At 48.1% G+C, this 27,825-nt stretch overlaps 3 protein-coding genes across 9 annotated transcripts; all 3 read right to left on the minus strand.

Annotated features, from left to right (window-relative positions):
- Positions 1-1,372: 1,372 nt before the first annotated feature.
- On the minus strand, positions 1,373-9,732 carry LOC310824581 (creatine kinase, testis isozyme). Its single transcript, XM_083697845.1, has 9 exons — positions 9,669-9,732; positions 9,210-9,256; positions 8,033-8,231; positions 7,677-7,831; positions 4,228-4,360; positions 3,739-3,892; positions 3,018-3,141; positions 2,428-2,617; positions 1,373-1,667 (listed from the first exon to the last, which is right to left on the minus strand). Exons 1-9 carry the CDS (start codon positions 9,682-9,684, stop codon positions 1,507-1,509), a joined length of 1,179 nt encoding a protein of 392 aa, XP_083553971.1. The 5' UTR covers positions 9,685-9,732; the 3' UTR covers positions 1,373-1,506.
- Positions 9,733-11,023: 1,291 nt separating this feature from the next.
- On the minus strand, positions 11,024-14,862 carry LOC310824575 (Fc receptor-like protein 5). Of its 2 annotated transcripts, XR_014555042.1 has the most exons (8): positions 14,723-14,862; positions 14,512-14,547; positions 13,289-13,576; positions 12,842-13,183; positions 12,274-12,549; positions 11,879-12,130; positions 11,540-11,688; positions 11,024-11,404 (listed from the first exon to the last, which is right to left on the minus strand). XR_014555042.1 is itself a non-coding variant. In XM_083697839.1 (7 exons), exons 1-7 carry the CDS (start codon positions 14,751-14,753, stop codon positions 11,675-11,677), a joined length of 1,239 nt encoding a protein of 412 aa, XP_083553965.1. In that variant the 5' UTR covers positions 14,754-14,862; the 3' UTR covers positions 11,024-11,674. The 2 variants fall into 2 exon arrangements, 1 of the variants encoding a protein (XP_083553965.1); XM_083697839.1 differs by having other exon boundaries at positions 11,024-11,688.
- A 2,142-nt stretch (positions 14,863-17,004) lies between these two features.
- On the minus strand, positions 17,005-27,593 carry traf5 (Tnf receptor-associated factor 5). 6 transcript variants are annotated; one of them, XM_083697847.1, is made up of 12 exons: positions 27,489-27,576; positions 25,636-25,748; positions 25,231-25,484; positions 24,075-24,135; positions 23,738-23,839; positions 23,017-23,316; positions 22,094-22,399; positions 21,323-21,415; positions 19,810-19,950; positions 19,406-19,577; positions 18,507-19,092; positions 17,865-18,088 (listed from the first exon to the last, which is right to left on the minus strand). In XM_083697847.1, exons 2-12 carry the CDS (start codon positions 25,726-25,728, stop codon positions 18,013-18,015), a joined length of 2,184 nt encoding a protein of 727 aa, XP_083553973.1. In that variant the 5' UTR covers positions 25,729-25,748; positions 27,489-27,576; the 3' UTR covers positions 17,865-18,012. The 6 variants fall into 6 exon arrangements, with proteins under 6 accessions (XP_083553976.1, XP_083553973.1, XP_083553974.1 ...); XM_083697848.1 differs by having other exon boundaries at positions 23,017-23,262; positions 25,636-25,751; positions 27,489-27,550; XM_083697849.1 differs by having other exon boundaries at positions 22,166-22,399; positions 25,636-25,751; positions 27,489-27,550.
- Positions 27,594-27,825: the final 232 nt, after the last annotated feature.

Genomic DNA, 27,825 nt, shown 5'->3' on the forward strand with positions numbered 1-27,825 from the left:
TACAGACTAGGGGCTAGGGAGTACAGACTAGGGGCTAGGGAGTACAGACTAGGGGCTAGGGAGTACAGACTAGGGGCTAGGGAGTACAGACTAGGGGCTAGGGAGTACAGACTAGGGAGTACAGACTAGGGACTAGGGAGTACAGACTAGGGAGTACAGACTAGGGGCTAGGGAGTACAGACTAGGGAGTACAGACTAGGGAGTACAGACTAGGGAGTACAGACTAGGGGCTAGGGAGTACAGACTAGGGAGTACAGACTAGGGGCTAGGGAGTACAGACTAGGGACTAGGGAGTACAGACTAGGGACTAGGGAGTACATACTAGGGGCTAGGGAGTACAGACTAGGGAGTACAGACTAGGGAGTACAGACTAGGGAGTACAGACTAGGGACTGGGGACTACAGACTAGGGACTACAGACTAGGGAGTACAGACTAGGGGCTAGGGAGTACAGACTAGGGGCTAGGGAGTACAGACTAGGGACTGGGGTGGAGTTGGGATCCAGCTGTGGACTGCGTCAGCACAGTGACTCCTCCCTAGTAACGGTCTCCATGGAGAGAAGACTGCTGTCATATGACCCTGTATGTCTGAGCGAGGAGGAGAAAGGGTTAACCAAATGGAAACACACACACACACACGCACACACACACACACACACACACACACACTGTAGGCTCCAGTGACCCACCCTCATGTGAGGAGGGTTGGTTCAGGCCCGACGGTGCACAATATTAAAACTTACTTGAAAGATCCTCCAGAACAGAGGTGGCCTGTCTTCTGTGGTTGATGTGTGGCAGTGCTTCTCCTGTCGTGTGTGTGTGTGTGTGTGTGTGTGTGTGTGTGTGTGTGTGTGTGTGTGTGTGTGTGTGTGTGTGTGTGTGTGTGTGTGTGTGTGTGTGTGTGTGTGTGTGTGTGTGTGTGTGTGTGTGTGTGTGTGTGTGTGTGTGTGTGTGTGTGTCGCTAGCCTGCAATGTATGGAGTAGCCACACACTATATATATCTATATGCTCAGAAAGTTGAGCCTAACAAGAAGCTGTGTTGTCATAGTTATGACGTTTTTTCGGGTTAAAATGTTGGTGGATTTTTAAAATGATACTCACCTTTGACACAAAACACAATTGGAGCCATTTAATGTCGACATTCCAGACCCTTGAGTTTAAAGCATGCCTCTGCATGGAAAATGACAAAACAAATCTCTCTTCAGGCAGCAGAAGACATGTTTTATGTAGAGCATATTGAGAGTACATATTTATCTTTCAGTTGTTGGTTTATTGGGAACATTTCACTTCAGCTGATGATACTGATCCAGTCAGGTTTCCTTCCTCCTCTTCCTCTCCTTCTGTGGCCCAGGTCTCTCTCCTCCTCTTCCTCTCCTTCTGTGGCCCAGGTCTCTCTCCTCTTCTTCCTCCATCCTCCTCCTCCGCCCTTCCTCTTCTTTTTCGACTTCTGAGGGGGCACCAGGTGTCTCCTCTCTCCTCTTCCTCCTCTTCTTCATCTTCCTTCTCCTCTACTTCTGAGCGGGCACCAGGTCGTCAATGGCGACGCCCTCCCGGAGCCTGGTCTCCATGGCGATGAGCAGTTTGACCCCGTCCACCACCAGCTGGGTCAGGCCGACCTCACTGAGGCCGATGGTCTGACTGTTACTGACGTCATACTCCCCCCCACAGCCTGGGGGGGGGGGGGAGAGAGAGGAGAGGAGAGGAGAGGAGAGGAGAGGAGAGGAGGGGAGAGGAGAGGAGAGGAGAGGAGAGGAGAGGAGGGGAGAGGAGGGGAGGGAGAGAGCCATTAAAGTGGAATTTTACAAAAAAAATTGTGTTTTGTATTTTTCGAGCCTCCTAGACGTCCTCATCACACACTTAGGTTTTACTTCCTGGAATAGTCACATGATGTGTTTTGGGAGAGAGGAAAAAAACAACCTTTCTACCTGTCTACCTCTCTCTCCCTCTACCTGTCTACCTCTCTCTCCCTCTATCTGTCTACCTCTCTCTCCCTCTATCTGTCTACCTCTCTCTACCTGTCTACCTCTCTCTCCCTCTACCTGTCTACCTCTCTCTACCTGTCTACCTCTCTCTCCCTCTACCTGTCTACCTCTCTCTACCTGTCTGCCTCTCTCTACCTGTCTACCTCTCTCTCCCTCTATCTGTCTGCCTCTCTCTACCTGTCTGCCTCTCTCTACCTGTCTACCTCTCTCTCCCTCTATCTGTCTGCCTCTCTCTACCTCTCTCTCCCTCTATCTGTCTACCTCTCTCTACCTGTCTACCTCTCTCTCCCTCTACCTGTCTACCTCTCTCTCCCTCTCTCTACCTGTCTACCTCTCTCTCCCTCTCTCTACCTGTCTACCTCTCTCTCCCTCTCTACCTGTCTACCTCTCTACTTTTCTCTCTACCTGTCCTTTTTTTTTTACTTCATTTAATTTCCCCTGCAGTACCGGTTTTGTCCATGCGGAGGCGCAGCCTCTTGAGGATGTCCTCCCTGCGCCTGTGTGTGGGGAGGAGCTGCAGACGCAGACGGACGCTGGCCCTCAGGCCCGTCCCCACCTCGGCCGGGGACGCCACCACCCACCCCAGCGGCGCCTTCCAGATGAACGGGTGCCTCAGCCTCTGGAACAGCGCCTCCAGCTGGACAAACAGGGAATTACATTACACAACATCAGAACTATATGATACAGTGCCCCTGCTGGACAAAACAGGGAATTACACAACAGGGCCATCAGGCCTATATGATACAGCGCCCCTCACTGAACAATTACATAACACCCTTCTACAGTAGCTAACAGGAGTAACATGAAGACACTTCTACAGTAACACAATGACACTTCTACAGTAACACAATGACACTTCTACAGTAACACAAAGACACTTCTACAGTAACACAATGACACTTCTACAGTAACACAAAGACACTTCTACAGTAACACAATGACACTTCTACAGTAACACAAAGACACTTCTACAGTAACACAATGACACTTCTACAGTAACATGAAGACACTTCTAGAGTAACACAAAGTCCTGGTACCTTGAGGAGGTTGACACAGATGTTCTGGAAGGCCTCAGCCAGGTTGGCGTCGTGGCTGGTGGCCACCAGCCTCAGGTGGTCTTCAATGTTCACCCAGACCACCAGGCTCCCGTCCTCACTCACCCTGGGGGGCATCAGAGGGGTATATACAGGGGCATGAGAGGGGCATGACAGGGATATACACATGAACACGGTAGTTGTATGACACACATGAACATGAACATGGTAGTTGTATGACACATGAACATGGTAGTTGTATGACACATGAACATGGTAGTTGTATGACACATGAACATGGTAGTCGTATGACACATGAACATGGTAGTTGTATGAACATGGTAGTTGTATGACACATGAACATGGTAGTTGTATGAACATGAACATGGTAGTTGTATGACACATGAACATGGTAGTTGTATGACACATGAACATGGTAGTTGTATGAACATGGTAGTCGTATGACACATGAACATGGTAGTTGTATGACACATGAACATGGTAGTTGTATGAACATTAACATGGTAGTTGTATGACACATGAACATGGTAGTTGTATGAACATGGTAGTCGTATGACACATGAACATGGTAGTTGTATGACACATGAACATGGTAGTTGTATGAACATGAACATGGTAGTTGTATGAACATGAACATGGTAGTTGTATAACACACACATGAACATGGTAGTTGTATGACCTGTAAAAGGGCATCTCCACTCACCAGGCGGCTCTGGCATCGGGCCAGTCACGGGCCAGCCCGACCCTCAGCTGGGACAGGGACGGGACCACGGTCACCCCCCTCCCCTCTCCACCCTGGCCCAGCTCCCCCACAGAGTACAGCTTCCCTGGGAGGTCCCCCGTCAGCTGCTCCAGGGCTGGAGGAAACATACAGACGGAAGTGATTTCGTGAAATGTTGTGGTCACCTATATTCTTGCTCAACAACAGCCAAACAAATCAACCATTCAATAGAATATAATAATAATAATCATAATAATAAAGCAATCAATCAAGTCATAGAATAGAATAGAATAGAAGTAAGCTTTCTACTCTGTTTGGGTGCACATTTGATTGCTTTGATGGTGAAAATACAAGAGAGAGAAAGAGAGAGAGAGAGAGAGAGAGAGAGAGAGAGAGAGAGAGTGAGAGAGAGAGAGTGTACACTGTATGTAATGCTGTGAGTTGTCTGTGTGGTAGAGGAGCATGCAGTACCTTTGGTGGCCAGCGTGAGCAGCTGTCTGCGTTCCCCGCGGCTGCAGTGTGTGGGGAAGCAGAAGTCCTCCACACCTCGCGCTACGCTCACCTCACATCTGACAGCATAGTCACGGTCAAAATCATCACCGCCCTACACACACACACACACACACACACACACACACACACACACACACACACACACACACACACACACATTTTTCCTTCAGTTAGAAATACAGTTAGGTCCATATACATTTGGACTCTGACACAATTTTTGTTATTTTAGCTGTTTACCAAAACATATTCAAGTCACAGTTATATATCAATATGGGCTTAAAGTGCAGACTCAGCTTTAATTTGAGGGGATTCACATCTAAATTGGAGGAAGGGTTTAGGAATCACAGCTTTTATATGTAGCCCCCTCTTTTTCAAGGGACCAAAAGTAATTGGACAATTGACTCAAAAGCAGTTTCATGGACAGGTGTGGGCTATTCCTTTGTTATTTCTTTATCAATTAAGCAGGTAAAAGGTCTGAGTTGATTCCAAGTGTGGCATTTGCATTTGGAAGCTGTTGCTGTGAACATGGTGAACATGCGGTCAAAGGAGCTCTCAATGCAAATGAAACAGGCCATCCTTACGCTGCAAAAACAAAACAAATCCATCAGAGACATAGCGGCAACATTAGGAGTGGTCAAATCAACAGTTTGGTACATTCTGAGAGAAAAAGAACGCACTGGTGAGCTCAGCAACACAAAAAGCCCTGAACGTCCACGGTGATCGCAGGATCCTTCACATGGTAAAGAAAAACCCCTTCACAACATCCAGCCAAGTGAAGAACACCTTCCAGGAGGTCGGCATGTCATTATCCAAGTCTACCATGAAGAGAAGACTTCACAAGAGCAAATACAGTGGGTTCACCACAAGATGCAAACCATTCATAAGCCTCAAGAATAGAAAGGCCAGATTAGACTTTGCCAAAAAACATGTAAAAAAGCCAGCCCAGTTCTGGAACAGCATTCTGCAACTGCTCATGATCTGAATCATACCACATCATCTATAAAACACGGTGGAGGCAGTGTGATGGCATGGGCATGCATGGCTTCCAATGGCACTGGGTCACTAGTGTTTATTGATGATGTGACAGAAGACAGAAGCAGCCGGATGAATTCTGAAGTGTTTAGGGATATACTGGGCTCAGATTCAGCCAAATTCAGCAAATTTGATTGGACGGCGCTTCACAGTACAGATGGACAATGACCCAAAACATACTGCGAAAGCAACCCAGGAGTTTTTTAAGGCAAAGAAGTGGAATATTCTGCAATGGCCGAGTCAATCACCTGATCTCAACCTGATCGAGCATTTCACCTGCTGAAGACAAAACTAAAGGCAGAAAGACCCACGAACAAACAACAACTGAAGACAGCTGCAGTAAAGGCCTGGCAAAGCATCACAAAGAGGAAACCCAGCATTTGGTGTCCATGGGTTCCAGACTTCAGGCAGTCATTGCCTGCAAAGGATTCTCAACAAAGTATTAATGAAAAAATGAACATTTTATTTATGATTATGTTAATTTATCCAATTACATTTGAGCCCCTGAAAATAGGGGACTGTGTATGAAAATGGTTGCAATTCCTAAACGTTTCATACAATGTTTTTATTCAATCCCCTGAAGCTGAAAGTCTGCCCTTCAATTGCATCTCGATTGTTTCATTTCAAATCCATTGTGGTGGCGTACAGAGACAAAATTATGAAAATTATGTCACTGTCCAAATATTTCCGGACCTAACCGTACTTTCAACAGTCAGGTGTTTTCATCTTGTTCTATGGGAGTAAAGAGAGTTCTTAGACTTACAGCCTCTCTCTCTGTCTACTCTACCTTTAACCAGCCTCTCTCTCTACCTTTAACCAGCCTCTCTCTCTACCTTTAACCAGCCTCTCTCTCTACCTTTAACCAGCCTCTCTCTCTACCTTTAACCAGCCTCTCTCTCTGTCTACTCTACCTTTAACCAGCCTCTCTCTCTGTCTACTCTACCTTTAACCAGCCTCTCTCTCTACCTTTAACCAGCCTCTCTCTCTACCTTTAACCAGCCTCTCTCTCTACCTTTAACCAGCCTCTCTCTCTGTCTACTCTACCTTTAACCAGCCTCTCTACTCTACCTTTAACCAGCCTCTCTCTCTACCTTTAACCAGCCTCTCTCTCTCTCTACTCTACCTTTAACCAGCCTCTCTACTCTACCTTTAACCAGCCTCTCTACTCTACCTTTAACCAGCCTCTCTCTCTACCTTTAACCAGCCTCTCTCTCTCTCTACTCTACCTTTAACCAGCCTCTCTACTCTACCTTTAACCAGCCTCTCTACTCTACCTTTAACCAGCCTCTCTCTCTACCTTTAACCAGCCTCTCTCTCTACCTTTAACCAGCCTCTCTCTCTCTCTACTCTACCTTTAACCAGCCTCTCTCTCTACCTTTAACCAGCCTCTCTACTCTACCTTTAACCAGCCTCTCTCTCTACCTTTAACCAGCCTCTCTACTCTACCTTTAACCAGCCTCTCTACTCTACCTTTAACCAGCCTCTCTCTCTACCTTTAACCAGCCTCTCTCTCTCTCTACTCTACCTTTAACCAGCCTCTCTCTCTGTCTACTCTACCTTTAACCAGCCTCTCTCTCTACCTTTAACCAGCCTCTCTCTCTACCTTTAACCAGCCTCTCTCTCTACCTTTAACCAGCCTCTCTCTCTCTCTACTCTACCTTTAACCAGCCTCTCTCTCTACCTTTAACCAGCCTCTCTCTCTACCTTTAACCAGCCTCTCTCTCTCTGTCTACTCTACCTTTAACCAGCCTCTCTCTCTACCTTTAACCAGCCTCTCTCTCTCTCTACTCTACCTTTAACCAGCCTCTCTACTCTACCTTTAACCAGCCTCTCTACTCTACCTTTAACCAGCCTCTCTCTCTACCTTTAACCAGCCTCTCTCTCTACCTTTAACCAGCCTCTCTCTCTCTCTACTCTACCTTTAACCAGCCTCTCTCTCTACCTTTAACCAGCCTCTCTACTCTACCTTTAACCAGCCTCTCTCTCTACCTTTAACCAGCCTCTCTACTCTACCTTTAACCAGCCTCTCTACTCTACCTTTAACCAGCCTCTCTCTCTACCTTTAACCAGCCTCTCTCTCTACCTTTAACCAGCCTCTCTACTCTACCTTTAACCAGCCTCTCTCTCTACCTTTAACCAGCCTCTCTACTCTACCTTTAACCAGCCTCTCTACTCTACCTTTAACCAGCCTCTCTCTCTACCTTTAACCAGCCTCTCTCTACTCTACCTTTAACCAGCCTCTCTCTCTGTCTACTCTACCTTTAACCAGCCTCTCTCTCTACCTTTAACCAGCCTCTCTCTCTACCTTTAACCAGTCTCTGTCTACTCTACCTTTAACCAGCCTCTCTCTCTACCTTTAACCAGCCTCTCTCTACCTTTAAGTTGGTATAGTTGAAGTCGCTCTCCTGTAGGTTGCTCATCTTGTAGCCTTGGTAAGCCTCAATGATGCGGTCAAAGAAATCACAGAAGAGGATGTAGGACTGGGCATCTCCAGCCACACACCCCACAGACATGGGCCCTGTCATCTCCCCTGTAGGATGGGATAACACACACACACACACACACACACACACACACACACACACACACACACACACAGGGCAACAAATGACAACAGGGAGGAATGTGACACAACGCATTCACTATAGACCCCAATAACTGACTGTGTCTCTGACTGACTGAATCACTGTGACATCACTCTGACATCACCCTGACATCACCCTGACATCACCTGGCTCCTCGAGGCCCGGGCGTATGACATCATCGAAGATGACCCCACCCTCTGTGGCACGGTGGAACTGGCGGGCGTACATGTTCAGCGTCAAGACGCGGCCCATACACGTGTAGTTCCTCTTCAGGTCGGGGAACTCCTCCTCTGGGGAACCTCTCTTCAGGCTGAACAGGGACATGGGATCCGGGGGGACCAGACTCTGGGACGGACAGGCGGGAAGTTGTCAGAGAGGGAAGGAGGAAATGGTTTTATTATGAATGATATCTATGTCTAGATTATTATTATTGTTGTTGTTGTTGTTGTGTCTGGCACCCTGCCCTGGTGCAGTAGGTCGCTGCCAGCTTCACAACGTCCATGAGACAGGAAACAACATGACCAGATTCACTTCCTCTTCTCTTCCGATTCACTTGACTGTTATTCTAGAGAACTGCCGCTGACTCTCTCTACCTCTCCTCCTCTACCTCTCCTCCTCTCCTCTCTCTCTCTACCTCTCCTCCTCTACCTCCTCTCCTCTCCTCCTCTACCTCCTCTCCTCTCTCTCTCTCTCTCTCTCTCTACCTCTCCTCCTCTACCTCCTCTCCTCTCTCTCTCTCTACCTCTCCTCTCCTCCTCTACCTCCTCTCCTCTCCTCTCCTCTCTCTCCTCTCCTCCTCTACCTCCTCTCCTCTCCTCTCTCTCTCTCTCTACCTCTCCTCTCCTCTCCTCTCCTCTCTCTCTCTGTCTCTCTCTCTCTACCTCTCTCTCTCTACCTCTCCTCTCCTCTCCTCTCCTCTCCTCTCTCTCTCTGTCTCTCTCTCTACCTCTCCTCTCTCTCTCTCTCTACCTCTCCTCTCCTCTCCTCTCCTCTCTCTCTCTCTACCTCTCTTCTCCTCTCCTCTCCTCTCCTCTCCTCTCTCTCCTCTCCTCTCTCTACCTCTCCTCTCCCCCCTCCTCTCTAAAGAACTGCCACTGACTCCCTCCCTGGTTGTTAGCCCAGCTGTTTGAAGACAAACAGGGAATGCCAAGGCTTGCCGTGGTTGTTAGCCACATAGCTTAGCCCCCTGCTAGCCACATAGCTAGCTAGCACACACACACACACACACACACACACACACACACACACACACACACACACACACACACACACACACACACACACACACACACACACACTGCAGTGAATGGCTGCTTACTGTACCTCCAGAATGGGCCTGTACTTGGCCTCAAGAGGGAACAGGATGGGAGCTGTAAGACAGGTGCAACATCAGGAAGGCAGTAGAGTTTGATATTGTTGTTATTTACAGTTTTATCTCTAACATATACAACATGTTCTACACATGACGCTGTGTGTGCTGTTTCATGTACTCTAGGCTATTTATTCTGTCATGTATTTGAATGTCGAGTCATTTGTTAGCATGTCTGTTGTTATATGTAAATGCCCTCCCTCCATTTTGTAAGTGTTTCCACTTGTAGTACTCTTCCTGACGTCACCAGTTTTACAGAGTTGGAGACAGAAGAGTTTCTGAACCTGCTGTGTTTGTTGAGGAGTGACACATAAACTCTTCTAACTCACTTGTCGGTTATTTCAGTATTTTTGAATTTCCTGTGTGAAAGAGCATGCAGCACGTATGGTACAAAATGGAGGGAGGGCACTTACGTTTCATCTTCCACATCTCTGTCAAATGAGAAGTCTGCTTTGCTGTGGTGTCTGTCTGTCTGTCGTTCTGTCTGTTGTGGTCTAGGCCTGTCTGTCTGTTGTGGTCTAGGCCTGTCTGTCTGTTGTGGTGTAGTTCTCTGTCTGTTAGTCTCTGAACACTGAACAAAGGGTCTAAGAATAAGCTGGGAATGTCGTCATCCTTCCAGTTGACTGTCCTGCCCCCCCCCCCCCCCCACACACACACACACACACACACACACACCACACACACACCTGACCCGCTCATCCCTACAACTCAGAGCCACATTCCCCCCCCCCTTCCCCCGGTGTCATGTTGCATGGCCCTAACAATGTCACTCTTTTTATAACTCAATGTAAATTAGCCCTGCTGCATGTGTGTGTGTGTGTGTGTGTGTGTGTGTGTGTGTGTGTGTGTTGGAGAGGGGGGTGACACATAGATAACACAATCCCCCCACCCCCCCCACACACACACATGTGAACACACACACACGCACGCACACACACTCACATACATACTTCTCTCTTGCACACACACATACATGCACACACACACACACACACACACACACACAGAGGAACTAACAAGGAAACACCGGCTGGAACTTACTTCTGGATGAGAGTTTGACATTTGACGAGATATCCATTTCTAGACATTTGTTCAGGTTTCTTTTTTGTAAATTTGTAAATTTCTTATTGCCATTTTGTTCATATTTTGCTATTTTGTAAATTTCTTGTCAATATTTGCTATTTGTTTTTTATGTCCATGCACCAACCTCACCAAGTCAATTTCCTCTATGTGCAAATATACTACCAAATAAAAGAATTCTGATTCTGATTCTGATTTTACACTGAGAAGGTGTCAGAAGAGACACACTGATTTTGATTCTGAAAAGCAGTCGGGGAGGGGGGGGGACACACTGAGGGGGGACACACACACACTGAGGGAAGTACTGGAGTTAAATGTCCAATTTAGAAACAATTCTTTCAAATTCACAATGAGGTTGAATTCCCTGTGGATTAACAGTTCTAAGCAGGTCAGACAAGACAGTAGAGGAAGAAGAAAATCATCCTTTTATTGATAAAAGCATAAAACGTATTCATCATGCAGCATTCATACAATAACACACAAGCCCTGAGTTTCCTCTTAGAATGCAAACACAGAAACATGGCTTCAATGTGTTTATAATCAACATGTCAAATACAGCATACGATATATCTGTTAAAACAGGCTACACTCACACACACACACACACACACACACACACACACACACACACACACACACACACACACACACACACACACACACACACACACACACACACACACACACACACACACACACACACACACCAGTAAAACACAGGAGACGATGGTGCAGTTTAAGAATGTAGACAAGACTACACGTTAATAACAACAATATCTGCATCAGGATTTTTATGACACTCAAAAGACACTTACAAGAAATAGCAAAACATTATACAAACATAACAAACAATAGCAAACAAACATATACAGCAAAAACTATTCAATCATAAAGACACATAGGTAGAAAGAATCAGGGCCTAACATGAGAAGCAGGTCTAGACAGATGTACCTCCAGGGATCACTAGGAGGAGGACCAGGTGGTAGCCACCAGTTCCCTAGGAAGGGGCGTTCCTAAAGACAGGAGCTGCAACTCTGAAGACCTCTTCAACCCCCCTGTACAGTTCCTACTGTAAAAAATAAAATAAAAAATAAAAATAATGAATCCTTCCTTCTTCTAGCATTGTGACTGCCTATGGCCCCTGGTCCTAGCATAGATCTTTTCTCTGTTCCTATGACGACTGATGGATAGATGATTCACTTACTGTAGAAAATACTGTCAGTCGCTTTGGATAAAGGCGTTAAATGCTAAATGTCAAATGTGAAGTCAGCGTCACCCCACGTTCATGTCAGCGTCACCCCACGTTCATGGACGGTACTTCTAACTGTTCCACGGCGCCTCATTTCCCTGGAGCTGGAGGAGGAGGAGAAGAAGAACTGATAAGATTCAACCTTTTTACTGTCATATAACTCAATGAAACGCTTGGCTTTGGTCCCATCACAGGAAACCAGTTCACCTCTCACAGTATGTATGAAACCAGTTCACCTCTCACAGTATGTATGAAACCAGTTCACCTCTCACAGTATGTATGAAACCAGTTCACCTCTCACTGACAGCCAGCTCGGTAAGGACGGGTAGCCCCGCTCTCCGTCAGGGTGTTCACAGTAGTACTCTCCTTCATCTGACCGTGACACGTTGAGGATGGTCATCTCTCCGCTGCTCTCAGTCCTGACCAGGGATTCCTCTCTATAGAACTCTGCCCTTGGGCTGGAGTAAGCATCCTTATATCTGCAGCGCAGAGTCACAGAGTCTCCCTCAGTCACAGGAAGGGCGGGGCTCTCCAGGATCACCTCACCTGTCCAATCACAGGCAGTTACATTCTGTCAATCATCCAACTCAACACAACTCACAATAAGTACACTGTATCAGCATATCACCAACATGAACAAGGTGAGGGTGCTGCGGTGGAATTCATGTTGAGTGAAGCATTAGACTTACTGCCCAGAGTGACGTTGACAGCATTACTGTACTCTCCTGACCCAGACTCACACCAGTACACTCCTCCACTGTCCCATGATGCATTGCTGGAGCATGTGGATCCTGTCACTGATCCCCAGTCAGTACCACAGTCTGACAGGCCTCTCCATGAGATCCTCTTCACGGTCCATCCAGCAGAGTTCCCCTGCTGCCCCCCACAGCTCACTGACAGAGACTCATCCATGACGTGCTGGGTTGTGTTGGGACTGACGCTCAGAGAGGCTGAAGGTGACAGACCTGAGACACACAGAGAGAAAGAGACTCAGACATGAAGCTGCATGCATTTACCTACCTGCTGTTCAGCTAACCCTAACCCTAACCCTAACCCTAACCTACCTGCTGTTCAGCTGTTGAGGACTTTAGCAATATGTACAAATATATTTCCATGCAAAGCATCATGGAATTGAACTGAATTAAATTCAGAGAGAGTGAGAGGTAGGGGTGTGGGGGTATGTGAGAGGTAGGGGTGTGGGGGTATGTGAGAGGTAGGGGTGTGGGGGTATGTGAGGGGCGGGGGGGGGTCTCTCACCTGCCACCCAGAGAAGCTGATAGCTGGTGGGAGAACTGGTGTACTTGTTGTAGTCTGTGTAATAGACTGGGTCTCCTCTCCCAGCTCTACACACATATCCCCCTGTGTGGTTCAGACCAACAGAGCTGAGAGAGTAGGAGCCTCCAGCCCCGCGCTCACTGTCTGGTAGCAGCTCATAGGAGCGGGTTGGCCATGAGTAGGGAACAACTGTGTAGGGAGCAACCCTGTACCAGGAGAACCTCCAGCCTGAAGTGGAGGGCCAAACCTCACAGCTCAGAGTCACCGAGTCTCCAACCTTCAGCCACCAGGCAGGAGACACACGCAGGACAACGTTAGGTGGCCCTAATGTGGAGGGGAGATGATGTCATAGTTAAGATGCATTCAGTGGATATTCATAACACACAGCAATTATGAGTCACGCTCCCAACAGAAAATACAAACACTCACTAAGCACAGTCACTGTGATGTCTTCACTGACGCTAGAGTTCTGGGAGTCCGTCCTCCGGACCCCCATGCAGCTGTAAGTAGGCTCTTCATTCAAAGCCTGCCCTTCACCCAGTCTGTATTCGTTCTCCGTAGAGGAGTACACTGAACTATTAAGATCTTTGTTCTTGAACCATCTGTACTCCCAGTCGGTGGCTCCTCCCTCCTGTATGTCACATCTGAGAGTGAATGTCTCTCCTTGGTAAATCTCTGGCCAGTTAGACTGCAGGGTTAAAACAGCTCTGGGAGTCTCTGTACAAACACAACACAGAGAAAACAAACTAACATAGCACAGAGGCACAATGTAATGTAACATGCACAGATACGTAGACAGTACTGACTGATACATAATATAATCATATATAATCATATAATATCTGCCATTTACCTGACACTTTTATCCAAAGCGACTTACATTGCAGTGAGTGCATACATTTCAGTATAGATGGTCCCAGCGGGAATCAAACCCACAACCTAAGCGTTGTTAGCGCCATGCTCTACCAACTGATACAGACAGACAGACAGTACTGACTGATACAGACAGACATACAGACAGACAGACAGTACTGACTGATACATACAGACAGACAGTACTGACTGATACAGACATACAGACAGACAGTACTGACTGATACATACAGACAGACAGACAGTACTGACTGATACAGACAGACAGTACTGACTGATACAGACATACAGACAGACAGTACTGACTGATACATACAGACAGACAGACAGTACTGACTGATACAGACAGACAGTACTGACTGATACAGACATACAGACAGACAGTACTGACTGATACATACAGACAGACAGACAGTACTGACTGATACATACAGACAGACAGTACTGACTGATACATACAGACAGACAGTACTGACTGATACATACAGACAGACAGTACTGACTGATACATACAGACAGACAGACAGTACTGGCTGATACATACATACAGACAGACAGTACTGACTGATACAGACATACAGACAGACAGTACTGACTGATACAGACAGACATGGTAACACCTTATGAATTGGTTCCAATGGTGGAAAATGAGGGTAAAAAGGAGAGATGTGTACAGCAGGACAGATTAAAAAGGAGAGATGTGTACAGCAGGACAGATTAAACGTTAATGGAGAGGAGGAGAATAAGGGAAAAGTGAATAAGACTGAATGGATGATCACCTCGGGTGTGTCCAGTGTGGATGAGTACACTCAGAACTGAAATACACAGAGAAACTCATTATCATACATTCACTGACAAATGGAATTCAGATTTGGTTTAATACAGCTGAAAAAAATATACAGTAACAATATTTAGAGATAATTATAATTATACAGAACTCAGATTTGATTAAACAGCCAACTTTTAACCGTAAAAACACACAATACTCACAAGGTAGCATGCAATGAAAGGCATACGCCATCTGGTGTTGCTTGTGGCTCTCCAGGGACGGAGAGGAGAGAAGCAGGGTGAATAGTAGGAAACAACACGCCCTTTCTCACCTATTTCTCATTCCTCATTCTCATTTTTTTTTTTTGTTATCTATATTCTGGTTCTCTCCATGGAATGTAGTGTCTTTGACAGTAAAAAAACACAAAAAAACACAAAAGCGCTATACAATAAAATATAATAAAACATCACGTATGCTTAGCATAACAAAACATCCACACAAATGGCTTGCTTACAAAATAGATAAGAAACATCATTTTCACAAGAATAATATTCAATATAAGTAGATAAGTATATAAACACTTACAGACAATGCCACATAGGACGAAACTATAAACGGATGGCAAAAGAAGGAGAAACCAAACCAAACATGTACTGCATGCAAAAACTTTTCTTCAAGTTGAACTGATCATGTGACGCATCACAGATAAGCAGTAGTACCTGTCTTTAAACACTAGTGGGAGACAACTTTCAAAGAAAAGAAAAACATCTACATACTACTACATGGATAAAGGATACATCTGGATTCTCCTGGATAAAGGAACCACAAATTATATGTAACTATATCTGGAAATAAACATTCAATCCTCTCAATATATTATTTGTGTTTTTAAGTTATTGTAGTTATTGTAGCAGAGCTGGATATGTTTGACCTGAACAAATACTCCAGATCAGAGAAGGCTCTTCTGAGGCAGAACAGCCAAGTGAGTATTTGATAGAAACCAGCCCTGTAAATACTGTGTCAGAAATATTTTCATCTGCACTGAATATTTAGAGAGAAAGAGATATGAGAGAGATATGAGAGAAAGAAAGAGAAAAAGACCATTATATTATTAGTGTAGTCTCTCGTTCAGACTGAAGCCATTGTTAGTTTCATCTTCATTTGAGTTGTCATGTCAACATGCCTGGTCCCAGGTTGGGAGGCTGGAGCCTGACTGAGAGTCTGGCCTCAGCTCCCAGCTCCAACTCCTCTACTCTGACAGAGCTGGACCTCACTGAGACCTCACTGAGACCTCATTGAGACCTCACTGAGACCTCACTGAGAATCACCTGCAGGACTCAGGTGTGAAGCTGCTCTCTGCTGGACTGAGGAGTCCACACTGCAAACTGGAGACACAGAGGTGAGGTCATCTTGACTAGAGGTTAGGGGTGAGGTAGGGGTGAGGTAGGGGTGAGGTAGGGGTTCGGGGTGCCGGGGTTAGGGGGTGTTTCTCTCTGTGCAGATTGGATCGTTGCCGTGTCACAAAGGAAGGCTGTGATTCTCTGGCCTCAGCTCTGAGGTCAAACCCCTCCCCCCTGAGACAGCTGACCCTGGGATGGGGTCAGCTGATGCTCTCTGATGTCCTGGAGACATTGAAATAGAAAGCGTAATGAACATCTGAACAAACAGCTGGTATTTAAACAGAAAGCCTAATGCATTTTGAGCAGGACATTAAATTGTAGCTGGGAAGATTTCTTGCTGCATTAAACATTTTTATGAACTGTTTGTTAATGAATTGTTAACTATTCGTTAAACCCACATTTTACAGATTAAAAAATCTGTAAAAGTCATTTTTTTCTGTCATATTTGAAGTTGTCGTTCTGGAGACTCTGAGGTGGTGTGAGGTGGTGAGAGGTGGTGAGAGGTGGTGTGAGGTGGTGAGAGGTGGTGTGAGGTGGTGTGAGGTGGTGTGAGGTGGTGTGAGGTGGTGTGAGGTGGTGTGAGGTGGTGAGAGGTGGTGTGAGGTGGTGTGAGGTGGTGTGAGGTGGTGTGAGGTGGTGTGAGGTGGTGTGAGGTGGTGTGAGGTGGTGTGAGGTGGTGTGAGGTGGTGAGAGGTGGTGTGAGGTGGTGTGAGGTGGTGTGAGGTGGTGTGAGGTGGTGTGAGGTGGTGTGAGGTGGTGTGAGGTGGTGTGAGGTGGTGTGAGGTGGTGTGAGGTGGTGTGAGGTGGTGAGAGGTGGTGTGAGGTGGTGTGAGGTGGTGTGAGGTGGTGTGAGGTGGTGTGAGGTGGTGTGAGGTGGTGTGAGGTGGTGTGAGGTGGTGTGAGGTGGTGAGAGGTGGTGTGAGGTGGTGTGAGGTGGTGAGAGGTGGTGTGAGGTGGTGTGAGGTGGTGTGAGGTGGTGAGAGGTGGTGTGAGGTGGTGTGAGGTGGTGTGAGGTGGTGAGACGCCTTCATGTCCAGTTGTTGTGAGAAGTGATAAGATGTGAATCCAAACAATATAAAATCATCTAATCATAAAATCATTGATACGGTAGAAAGTATTTATTAAATAATGACAAAAGCTATTTCAGTAGAAAAATACAAATAAAATTCAAATTTTCTAAATGTCAGTTATCATTATTATCTTTGTTCAAAATGCTGTTGTAGGTATTGCAGTTGAAACACACACACACACACACACACACACACACACACACACACACACACACACACACACACACACACACACACACACACACACACACACACAGACACAGACACTAACTGGCATCATTCTCTCCTCACCTCCTGACAGCTGATGTGAGCTTTCTGGCTGCCATGGCAACACCCATGTGGGTTCTACACATTGGTAGTGATGAGGTGGAGACCGCACACACAGTTGAACACACACACACAGTTGAACACACACACACAGTTGAATTTCGCCAAATAAACTTCTTATTTGATTGTGAGATTTAAGAACCAACAAATAAACAGCAGAGTGCACCTTTAAATGTTCCCACCCTAACCAGAACTCCAACCCTCTACAGTTCCTCCAAACCACTCGTGTCAACTTTGACCTTGACGAACAGCGTGTCGTCTCTGACGTAGACCGCGCTCTTCGGCGCCTCCAGCTGGCCGTGCGAGGCGAAGCGCGGGAACCCAGACGCCACGTTAGCGGTAGCGTCTGCGCCGGGCCGCTGGAAGCTGTTGCATGCTGGGTCGGGTCTGAAACTCAGGGTAAGGTGGTTGTTGGCCCCGCTCTGGTCCAGCACAGACAGAGACACAGTCTGGTGGAAGGGCCAGGGCAGGAGGGGGTCTAAGTCCCCCCGCAGGAGGACCACGTACAGGGACAGGTGAGTCCCCCGGCCGTCCCCGTCCCCGCTCAGGTAGGCCCGGGCAGCCATCTTGTAGCCACTGCGGCCTGTGTGGAAGGGAGGGCTGCTCAGGCAGGGCTGGAGGCCCAGGGCCCCGCCCTCCTTCCTCTTCTGGTAGTCCTGGATTTTCCAGATCAGCTTGCCGTCGTAGGAAGTGGACTCCAGCTCCTGGAAGCGCTCATCGCTGCGGCCCAGCTGAGTGGTGTGGATGTTGAGGAGGCGGGCGTGACGCCTGTAGTTCTCCTCTAGTGCCCCTTGAGGACGGGAGGGGGACAGAGAGAAAAGATGTACGCAGGGAACTAAATTTGACAGTTAAAACCGAACCCACAGGGCCTCATCTGAAAAGCCCAAATACCCTGATTGACATTGCATTGAAAATATAACACGTCAATCATGAATGATGAATACATGTTAAAAAATTATATCAGTGATCATTGCCCAGAGGTACTAGAATCCTTAAATTTTGATTTATGATTTATGTCTAAGAGGAATTTTAGAAACTTCAATGACGAAGGTTTTTTGCATGATATGTATGTGTGATTTAGAAAATGTGTCCCACATACCTGACCCTGAATTAGCCCTTGCCTATTTTTCCACTGCCTTTAACTCTGTTGTAGACAAACATGCTCTTGTTAAAAAACTAAGGATAAAGGATTGACATAATCCATTTACTGAGGAGCTGTCAGAGGCCCTCTCTGTACGAGGAACACCGGCTGGCCCAGAGCTGTCAGAGGCCCTCTCTGTACGAGGAACACCGGCTGGCCCAGAGCTGTCAGAGGCCCTCTCTGTACGAGGAACACCGGCTGGCCCAGAGCTGTCAGAGGCCCTCTCTGTACGAGGAACACCGGCTGGCCCAGAGCTGTCAGAGGCCCTCTCTGTACGAGGAACACCGGCTGGCCCAGAGCTGTCAGAGGCCCTCTCTGTACGAGGAACACCGGCTGGCCCAGAGCTGTCAGAGGCCCTCTCTGTACGAGGAACACCGGCTGGCCCAGAGCTGTCAGAGGCCCTCTCTGTACGAGGAACACCGGCTGGCCCAGAGCTGTCAGAGGCCCTCTCTGTACGAGGAACACCGGCTGGCCCAGAGCTGTCAGAGGCCCTCTCTGTACGAGGAACACCGGCTGGCCCAGAGCTGTCAGAGGCCCTCTCTGTACGAGACACACCGGCTGGCCCAGAGCTGTCAGAGGCCCTCTCTGTACGAGGAACACCGGCTGGCCCAGAGCGAGACACACTGACTGCTGTGGCCTGGCAGTCATTCCGACTATTGAGGAACAGATGCATCAATATGACCAGGAAAGCAAAATCTGCGTATTACCTGGATGCTCTGTATAATAGTGGTGGAAACCCAGGTAAACGGTTAAATCCCTGAAACAGAACTCCACCCCTGCACTGCCCCAACAAATCATATCCGATTCTGGCCGCATTAATGGCAAAAGGTAAATTAGTAATGCTTTGAATCAACACTTTGTGTTTTTGACTCTCGTTTGATAAGCTAGATTAATCAGGTGTGTAATATCATTAAAAAAGAAAGAAAGCACTGGTGAGCTCAGCAATCACCCCCCCCCCCCCCTCACCCAGGTGGTCTTTGAGGCCCTCAGTGGCAGTCAGCTGCAGTCTGAGTGTCTCCATGGAGGTTCTCAGCTGACCCAGCTCCTCCCGGACCGCATCCTGGCCCAACACACAGGACAGCTCCTGTAGCTGCTCGTGGACACTGGAGATGTGGTCCCTCTGCCCTGCCAGAGACCTCTGCACACAGTAGTTCATATCTTATAAACATGTTATTACAGTAGTTCATACCTTATAAACGTGTTATTAACACTTTTACTATGCTACATACACCACGGAATTACTAGATGATGATTCCCACACGGGTCTTATATAAACACCGCTGTACAGAGGAGGGGGCGTGGTCTCTGGTCAGATGGTCTCTGACCTGTACAGTGGAGAGGGCGTGGTCTCTGGTCAGATGGTCTCTTACCTGTACAGTGGAGAGGGCGTGGTCACACCTGGTGACCTGTTGGGCCAGAGGCCTGACCTCTCTCTCCAGACTCCTGACCACCTGGCTCCTCTCCTGCAGCTCCTGCTGCCTCAACAGCACCTCCTGCTGGAGACTCTCCATCTGGCAGGAGACACCAGAGAGCACAGGGCCAGCGTGAAGGGGAGACATCAACTCTGCCCCCCTTTCTTCAAATGACCCTTCCCCTGAACAGAACTGATAGGATGAGGTCTTATTGGTTCTCCTTGCAAACAGCTCTTAATTTAAATACTCTGGTTAGAAGCTGGATCTAAAAACAGAAAGCAGGGGATAAGTCTTCTCTCTGTGTGTCCTGGTCAGAGGTTCCAGCTGTACAGTAACAGATCATGTCTCCCTCTCTCCCTCTGTCTTTCTATAATTTATCACAAGGGTAGAATGGAAAATTTCTATGACGTACTTGCTTTACAATAATGGTATACGTTTTTGTTTTTTGTTTTTTAAAGATGTTTTTATGGCATTTCTGCTTTATTGGGATAGAGACAGTAGAGATTGACAGGAAGGATGGGAGAGAGAGGAGGGATGACATGCAAGATAGGTCGAGGGTCGGAATCGAACCAGGAACCTTGCGATTATGTGGTAAGCACATTAGTGTGCTACGCCACTAAGCCCCCATCATTGTATAAGTTTACAGTATTATTAAAGCTTCATTCATTCTAACGTGACCATTCTTACACTAATCAGCACACACTCAACAATTCTTTGCACATAGTGTTAATTAAATTACAATACATAGCCACATTTCCTTGCCAACCCTTATATTGTAAGTTTATCCTTTAAGGCCCTACAAACAGGCTCTATGACTATGTAATAACACAGTTATTACTATGTAATAACTTATTAATAACAGTTGGAGTGTAGCGACAGAAGGACTGAACCTTCCTATGATGTCAGTATTGCAATGGTGGCCGTGAAGGAAGCAAGGAGTCAGCGAGATCCGTCCCAACATCACACTAGCATCCCTGTTACCTCCTACCTGTACCTCCTACCTCCTACCTGTTACCATGCAGCGACCTCAGCCCTGCTAGCCTCCTACCTGTACCTCCTACCTCCTACCTCCTACCTGTACCTCCTACCTCCTACCTCCTACCTGTACCTCCTACCTCCTACCTGTTACCATGCAGCGACCTCAGCCCTGCTAGCCTCCTACCTGTACCTCCTACCTCCTACCTCCTACCTGTTACCATGCAGCGACCTCAGCCCTGCTAGCCTCCTACCTGTACCTCCTACCTCCTACCTCCTACCTGTTACCATGCAGCGACCTCAGCCCTGCTAGCCTCCTACCTGTACATGTTGGACCTCAGCCCTGCTAGCCTCCTACCTGTACCTCCTACCTCCTACCTCCTACCTGTACATGTTGGACCTCAGCCCTGCTAGCCTCCTACCTGTACATGTTGGACCTCAGCCCTGCTAGCCTCCTACCTGTACATGTTGGACCTCAGCCCTGCTAGCCTCCTACCTGTATCTGTAGCCTGCTGTTGCTATCCAGCAGCAGGAGAACATGGTGGCTGAGAGACGATTCCTCATGGAACGGAACCTGGGTTCTCCTCTCCTGCTCATAGAGGGAGGGAGGGAGGGAGGGAGGGAGGGGGGAGAGACAGATGGACATACTGAATGGGCTTGTTGTGGTAAAGGTGAGGCTAGAGTAATGTACTAATGTACTAGAGTAATGTACTAATGTACTAGAGTAATGTACTAGAGTAATGTACTAATGTACTAGAGTAATGTACTAGAGTAATGTACTAATGTACTAGAGTAATGTACTAATGTACTAGAGTAATGTACTAGAGTAATGTACTAATGTACTACAGTATTGTACTACAGTAATGTACTAATGTACCAGAGTAATGTACTAGAGTAATGTACTAATGTACCAGAGTAATGTACTAATGTACTAGAGTAATGTACTAGAGTAATGTACTAATGTACTAGAGTAATGTACTAATGTACCAGAGTAATGTACTAGAGTAATGTACTAATGTACTAGAGTAATGTACTAATGTACTAGAGTAATGTACCAGAGTAATGTACTAATGTACTAGAGTAATGTACTAGAGTAATGTACTAATGTACTACAGTATTGTACTACAGTAATGTACTAATGTACCAGAGTAATGTACTAGAGTAATGTACTAATGTACTACAGTATTGTACTACAGTAATGTACTAATGTACCAGAGTAATGTACTAGAGTAATGTACTAATGTACTACAGTAATGTACTAATGTACTAGAGTGTTCTGGTTCTGGACCGCCTGGGAGTAGTTCTGGTTCTTGACCGCCTGGGAGGAGTTCTGGACCACCTGGGAGCAGTTCTGGACCGCCTGGGAGGTGTTCTGGTTCTGGACCCCCTGGGAGGAGTTCTGGTTCTGGACAGCCTGGGAGGAGTTCTGGTTCTGGACCGCCTGGGAGGAGTTCTGGTTCTGGACAGCCTGGGAGGGGTTCTGGACCGCCTGGAAGGAGTTCTGGTTCTGGACCGCCTGGGAGGAGTTCTGGTTCTGGACCACCTGGGAGTGGTCGGGTCTCTGTTCATGGTCCTGTTGGGGTCGAGAAGACGACGACAAACAGCTTCTTCATAACAACTTAAAGCAGAATGTTTTCATTGGTCAATAAGAGGCACATTCACAAACAATCGCGTTTTAAAATGATCTCTGAGTCAAGATGTTCCAAACTGCCCATTTGAGACAATTCCTACAACTCCCAAGATTATGGAGGCGCCACTATGTAAACATTTCTAGGCAAATTAAACTCTATATTTAAAAAACGATAGTGTAACTACCTTTGATCGCCAATGACGTTGTTGTTAAAAACGATAGTGAAAGTGTCAGGATGTTCCTCAGTGGATTCAGAGTTTTAGTGGTATTTTTCTGCCGCATTTCGACGTGAATAAACGTGAGTCGTGTTTTGATGAAGCGCCACGCTGTTCAAACACCCTGGGGAGAACCCTGAGTCCCTCCCTTCCAGCCTCCCTCACCCTGAGTCCCTCCCTTCCAGCCTCCCTCACCCTGAGTCCCTCCCATCCAGCCTCCCTCACCCTGAGTCCCTCCCATCCAGCCTCCCTCACCCTGAGTCCCTCCCTTCCAGCCTCCCTCACCCTGAGTCCCTCCCATCCAGCCTCCCTCACCCTGAGTCCCTCCCTTCCAGCCTCTCTCACCCTGAGCTGGCTGATGCTGTGGGGGACGTGGCCGTGTGGACAGGCCGTGTGGTGGTCCTGGAGGTGGAGGTTGTCCTGGCGGTGGAGGTGGTCCTGGAGGTGGAGGTGGTCCTGGCGGTGGAGGTGGTCCTGGAGGTGGAGGTGGAGGTGGTCCTGGCGGTGGAGGTGGTCCTGGAGGTGGAGGTGGAGGTCCTGGAGGTGGAGGTGGTCCTGGAGTTGGAGGTGGTCCTGGAGGTGGGGGGAGTCCTGGAGGTGGGGGGTGCATGGCAGAGACTCATACTGACACACCTTCAGATGCTCCTGGAGGGGGGGGGCATACAGAGAGAGAGAGGGGGGGGGGGGCAGAGAGAGAGAGAGAGAGAGAGAGAGAGACAGACAGACAGACACACCTTCAACCTACACAGACACACACACCTTCATACAGAGAGAAAGAGAGGAGGAGAGAGGGGGAGACAGAGAGAGAGGGGGGGGAAGAGAGACAGAGAGGGGGAGAGACAGAGAGAAAGAGAGAGAGAGAGAGAAAAAGAGAGGGGGGAGATGGGGGGGCAGACTGAGACAGAGAGAGAGAGGGGGGAGATAGAGAGAGAGGGGGGGGAGATAGAGAGAGAGGGGGGGGGCAGACAGAGAGAAAGGAAGGGGGATGGAGAGGAGGGGCAGACAGACAGAAACAGACAGAGAGAGAGAGAGAGGGAGAGAGGGAGAGGAAGAGAGACATACACACCTTCAACTTGCACAGTCTCATCCTGTGAGAGCAGCTGGGAGCGTTGGTACAGTGGACCTCCAGGTTGGAGATCTCCCTTCTGAAGCAGTTGTCCAGGAAAACCTAAAGGAGACAGCAACAATAAGGTAGCTTGTGTGTGTGTGTGTGTGTGTGTGTGTGTGTGTGTGTGTGTGTGTGTGTGTGTGTGTGTGTGATGTGTGTGTGTGTGTGTGTGTGTGTGTGTGTGTGTGTGTGTGTGTGTGTGTATGTGTGTGTGTGTGTGTGTGTGTGTGTGTGTGTGTGTGTGGGTGTGTGTGTGTGTGTTGGGTTGGTTTTATTGTCGTTTTTTCTGTCTCACCTCGTCAGGTCGGATGAGAGTAGCGTCCAGCGGGCAGGTGGGGGGAGGGGCCGAGGTCTCCCTGAAACAGAGAGACAGAGTTGTGTTACAAGGTGAATGTGGCTGAAACAGAGAGACAGAGTTGTGTTACAAGGTGAATGTGGCTGAAACAGAGAGACAGAGTTGTGTTCCAAGGTGAATGTTGCTGAAACAGAGAGATAGTATTGTTACAACCTCCTATGGGGCTTTTCACCCTAAAGTCAGGGGGACTTTATTCACCAAAAATGCACCCTCTAGTGGTTTAACTCTATGGATGCAGCCTCCTGTATTCCCCACCCTGTCCTGGTCTCTTATATGTCTACCCCACCCTGCCCTGTTCTCCTACCCCACCCTGCCCTGTTCTCCTACCCCACCCTGCCCTGTTCTCCTACCCCACCCTGCCCTGGTCTCTTACATGTCTACCCCACCCAGCCCTGGGCTCCTACCCCACCCTGCCCTGGTCTCCTACCCCACCCTGCCCTGTTCTCCTACCCCACCCTGCCCTGGGCTCCTACCCCACCCAGCCCTGTTCTCCTACCCCACCCTGCCCTGTTCTCCTACCCCACCCAGCCCTGGGCTCCTACCCCACCCTGCCCTGGTCTCTTACATGTCTACCCCACCCTGCCCTGGTCTCCTACCCCACCCAGCCCTGGTCTCCTACCCCACCCAGCCCTGGGCTCCTACCCCACCCTGCCCTGGTCTCTTACATGTCTACCCCACCCTGCCCTGGTCTCCTACCCCACCCAGCCCTGGTCTCCTACCCCACCCAGCCCTGGGCTCCTACCCCACCCTGCCCTGGTCTCTTACATGTCTACCCCACCCTGCCCTGGTCTCCTACCCCACCCAGCCCTGTTCTCCTACCCCACCCTGCCCTGGTCTCCTACCCCACCCTGCCCTGGTCTCTTACATGTCTACCCCACCCAGCCCTGGTCTCCTACCCCACCCTGCCCTGGTCTCCTACCCCACCCAGCCCTGGTCTCCTACCCCACCCTGCCCTGGTCTCCTACCCCACCCTGCCCTGGGCTCCTACCCCACCCTGCCCTGGTCTCTTACATGTCTACCCCACCCTGCCCTGGTCTCTTACATGTCTACCCCACCCTGCCCTGGGCTCCTACCCCACCCTGCCCTGGTCCCTTACAGGAGGGTCTGGATGCAGCGATGGCAGAAGACGTGCCCACAGCTGGCCTGGTGGGGGTGGAGGACCACCGCTCTGCAGGCAGGACACGCGTGCTGCTCCTCCAGCTTCCCAACGAAGCGCAGGGAATGCTGCAGCGGAGCCAGGTCCCTCTCCCATGGAGTTCCTGACCCCCCTGACGCTCCCTCCTTCTGCCCGGACAGCTCTCCGGACCAACGGGGACCGCCCCCCTCCTCCTCCTCCGTGGCCATGGCAACCTGTGGTGGGATGGATGGATGGATTGACAGGTGAGAGGGAGACAGGATTGACAGGTGAGAGGGAGACAGCTGCTATGCCACCTTCTGTGATTATTGATTATTGATTGTTGAGGTAGCTTGCCCAAAGCAGCTCATTGTATTGCACACTCACCGGCCACTTTATTAGGTACACCTGGTCAACTGCTCGGTAATGCAAATATCCAATCAACCAATCACATGGCAGCAACTCAATGCATTTAGGCATGTAGACCTGGTCAAGACGACCTGCTGAAGTTCAAACCGAGCATCAGAATGGGGAAGAAAGGTGATTTAAGTGACTGATCGTGGCATGGTTGTTGGTGCCAGATGGGCTGGTCTGAGTATTTAAGAAACTGCTGATCTACTGGGATTTTCACGCACAACCATCTGTAGGGTTTACAGAGAACGGTCCGAAAAAGAGAAAATATCCAGTGAGCGGCAGTTCTCTGGGAGAAAATACCTTGTTGATGCCAGAGGTCAGAGGAGAATGGCCAGACTGGTCCGAGATGATAGAAAGGCAACAGTAACTCAAATAACCACTCGTTACAACCAAGGTATGCAGAAGACCATCTCTGAACGCACAACACGTCGAACCTTGAAGCAGACGGGCTACAAAAGGGGGTCCAACCCAGTACTAGCAAGGTGTACCTAATAAAGTGGCTGGTGAGTGTATGTTGTACTGTATTCCATGCACATGATAAATAAACTTTGATTTGATCTGATGCTTGCTTATTACATTTTGAGGAATTGTACTTAAGAAATATCTTTGGAAGATCTGAAGTTTTTTTCTTGAGAAAGTTCTTAAGGTTTTTCCTTCAGAAGGTATTTGTGAATCCAGGAAGTCATGGAGTATCATTTGATTTGATTGGTTGACGTCATTGCTGAATGCCTGCGGACGTAAATAAGGTATAAACAATACGTAGAGCAGGGTTTGAACCGCAAACCACTCGCACGGACCACACAGACGTCGACTGTTACACCAAGAGAACATCCTCATGGTACGACGGCTACATTTGGGATTAGAAATCGCAGGCGTAGCATTTCAGTCATGGAGAGAGATTACAACATTGAAGTGTTTTAACTCACCACCTAGAGTGTCATGTGTTCTATGTGGTGTCTACCGAGCAACAACACTCTGATTGGCAACAAAAATGAAGCATCGTCATTTATGTGTTTTTGGTGAATAAAGTCGCCCTTGGCGCTCTAGAATGTTGACAGGTTGGGACTTTATTCACCTTCGGCACTGAATGAGTTAATAGATGATTAGACTGGATGCCGTTATTGTCAACATTGTGTTCAGGTCAGCAACACACAAACATACACGTGAACAAAACCACACATCACATCAAATAGAAATGTTAGAAAGCAACGTGACTCAAGTTAAATACAGGGTTTATAGTTCATATATTGTTGACTTTTGTCCAAAGCGTTTCATTCCATACTTTGGACTACAATCACTCGATCATGACATGTCACACTGCTCTAGTACAGCCTGCGTCTTGGATTCGTCACCCAGACGCTTCTCAGAAATCCCCTAGTGCGTCTCCCCCCCCCATCACCATGCTAGTAACGGAACGCGCTAAATACTTCAGATGCAACATGGAACAGTTTGGCAAAAGTTCTATTGTTATTATTTTGGGCGGTATAACGTTGATAATATGACCATATGTTAGGCAGGGGGGCAGGGGGAGTCTCGGGACGCTCCGACCTGTTTTACAGCGGGTGGTTTTGGGGGATTCCCCGCTGCACTGGCGCGACACATCCCAGGTCCACCGACCACTCCGACAAGTCAATAACAAGATCCATGAGCAAAAACATCATCATTATGAAGAGATGTCAAAACGCATGTTTTCTACACACGAACCGCGGAGTAAAGATTATACACCGCTAAAAATAAATGAGTGCGATTTCCTTTCGTTTTCATGCTGAATCAAACGTTGGGGACGTCCATGACCTGTGCAGAAATATGCTGCCGTGCGTTCTTACCGTGTCTGGGCAGTAAATTAGCGTAAATGTTCTTCTCGGTTAACGTTTCCGCGTCTTCACTGTGGAAACATGTGGAAACATTTGACACTTCTTCTGCACCGAGTTGCTGCTGCGCGTCACCACTCGCGACGCCAACGGCTATAGGAGCGGAAAATATGTTTCAGGAAGTGGCATGAACTGACACTAACGTTATTCACAATAATTAACATAGTGGTAGCCTAGAACTCTGTATACACACACACACACACACACACACACACACACACACACACACACACACACACACACACACACACACACACACACACACACACACGGCTGAATTGACAAGCATGAG

The sequence above is a fragment of the Argentina silus genome (assembly GCF_951799395.1).
Source record: "Argentina silus genome assembly, contig: scaffold_105, whole genome shotgun sequence".
Lineage (NCBI taxonomy): Eukaryota > Metazoa > Chordata > Actinopteri > Argentiniformes > Argentinidae > Argentina > Argentina silus.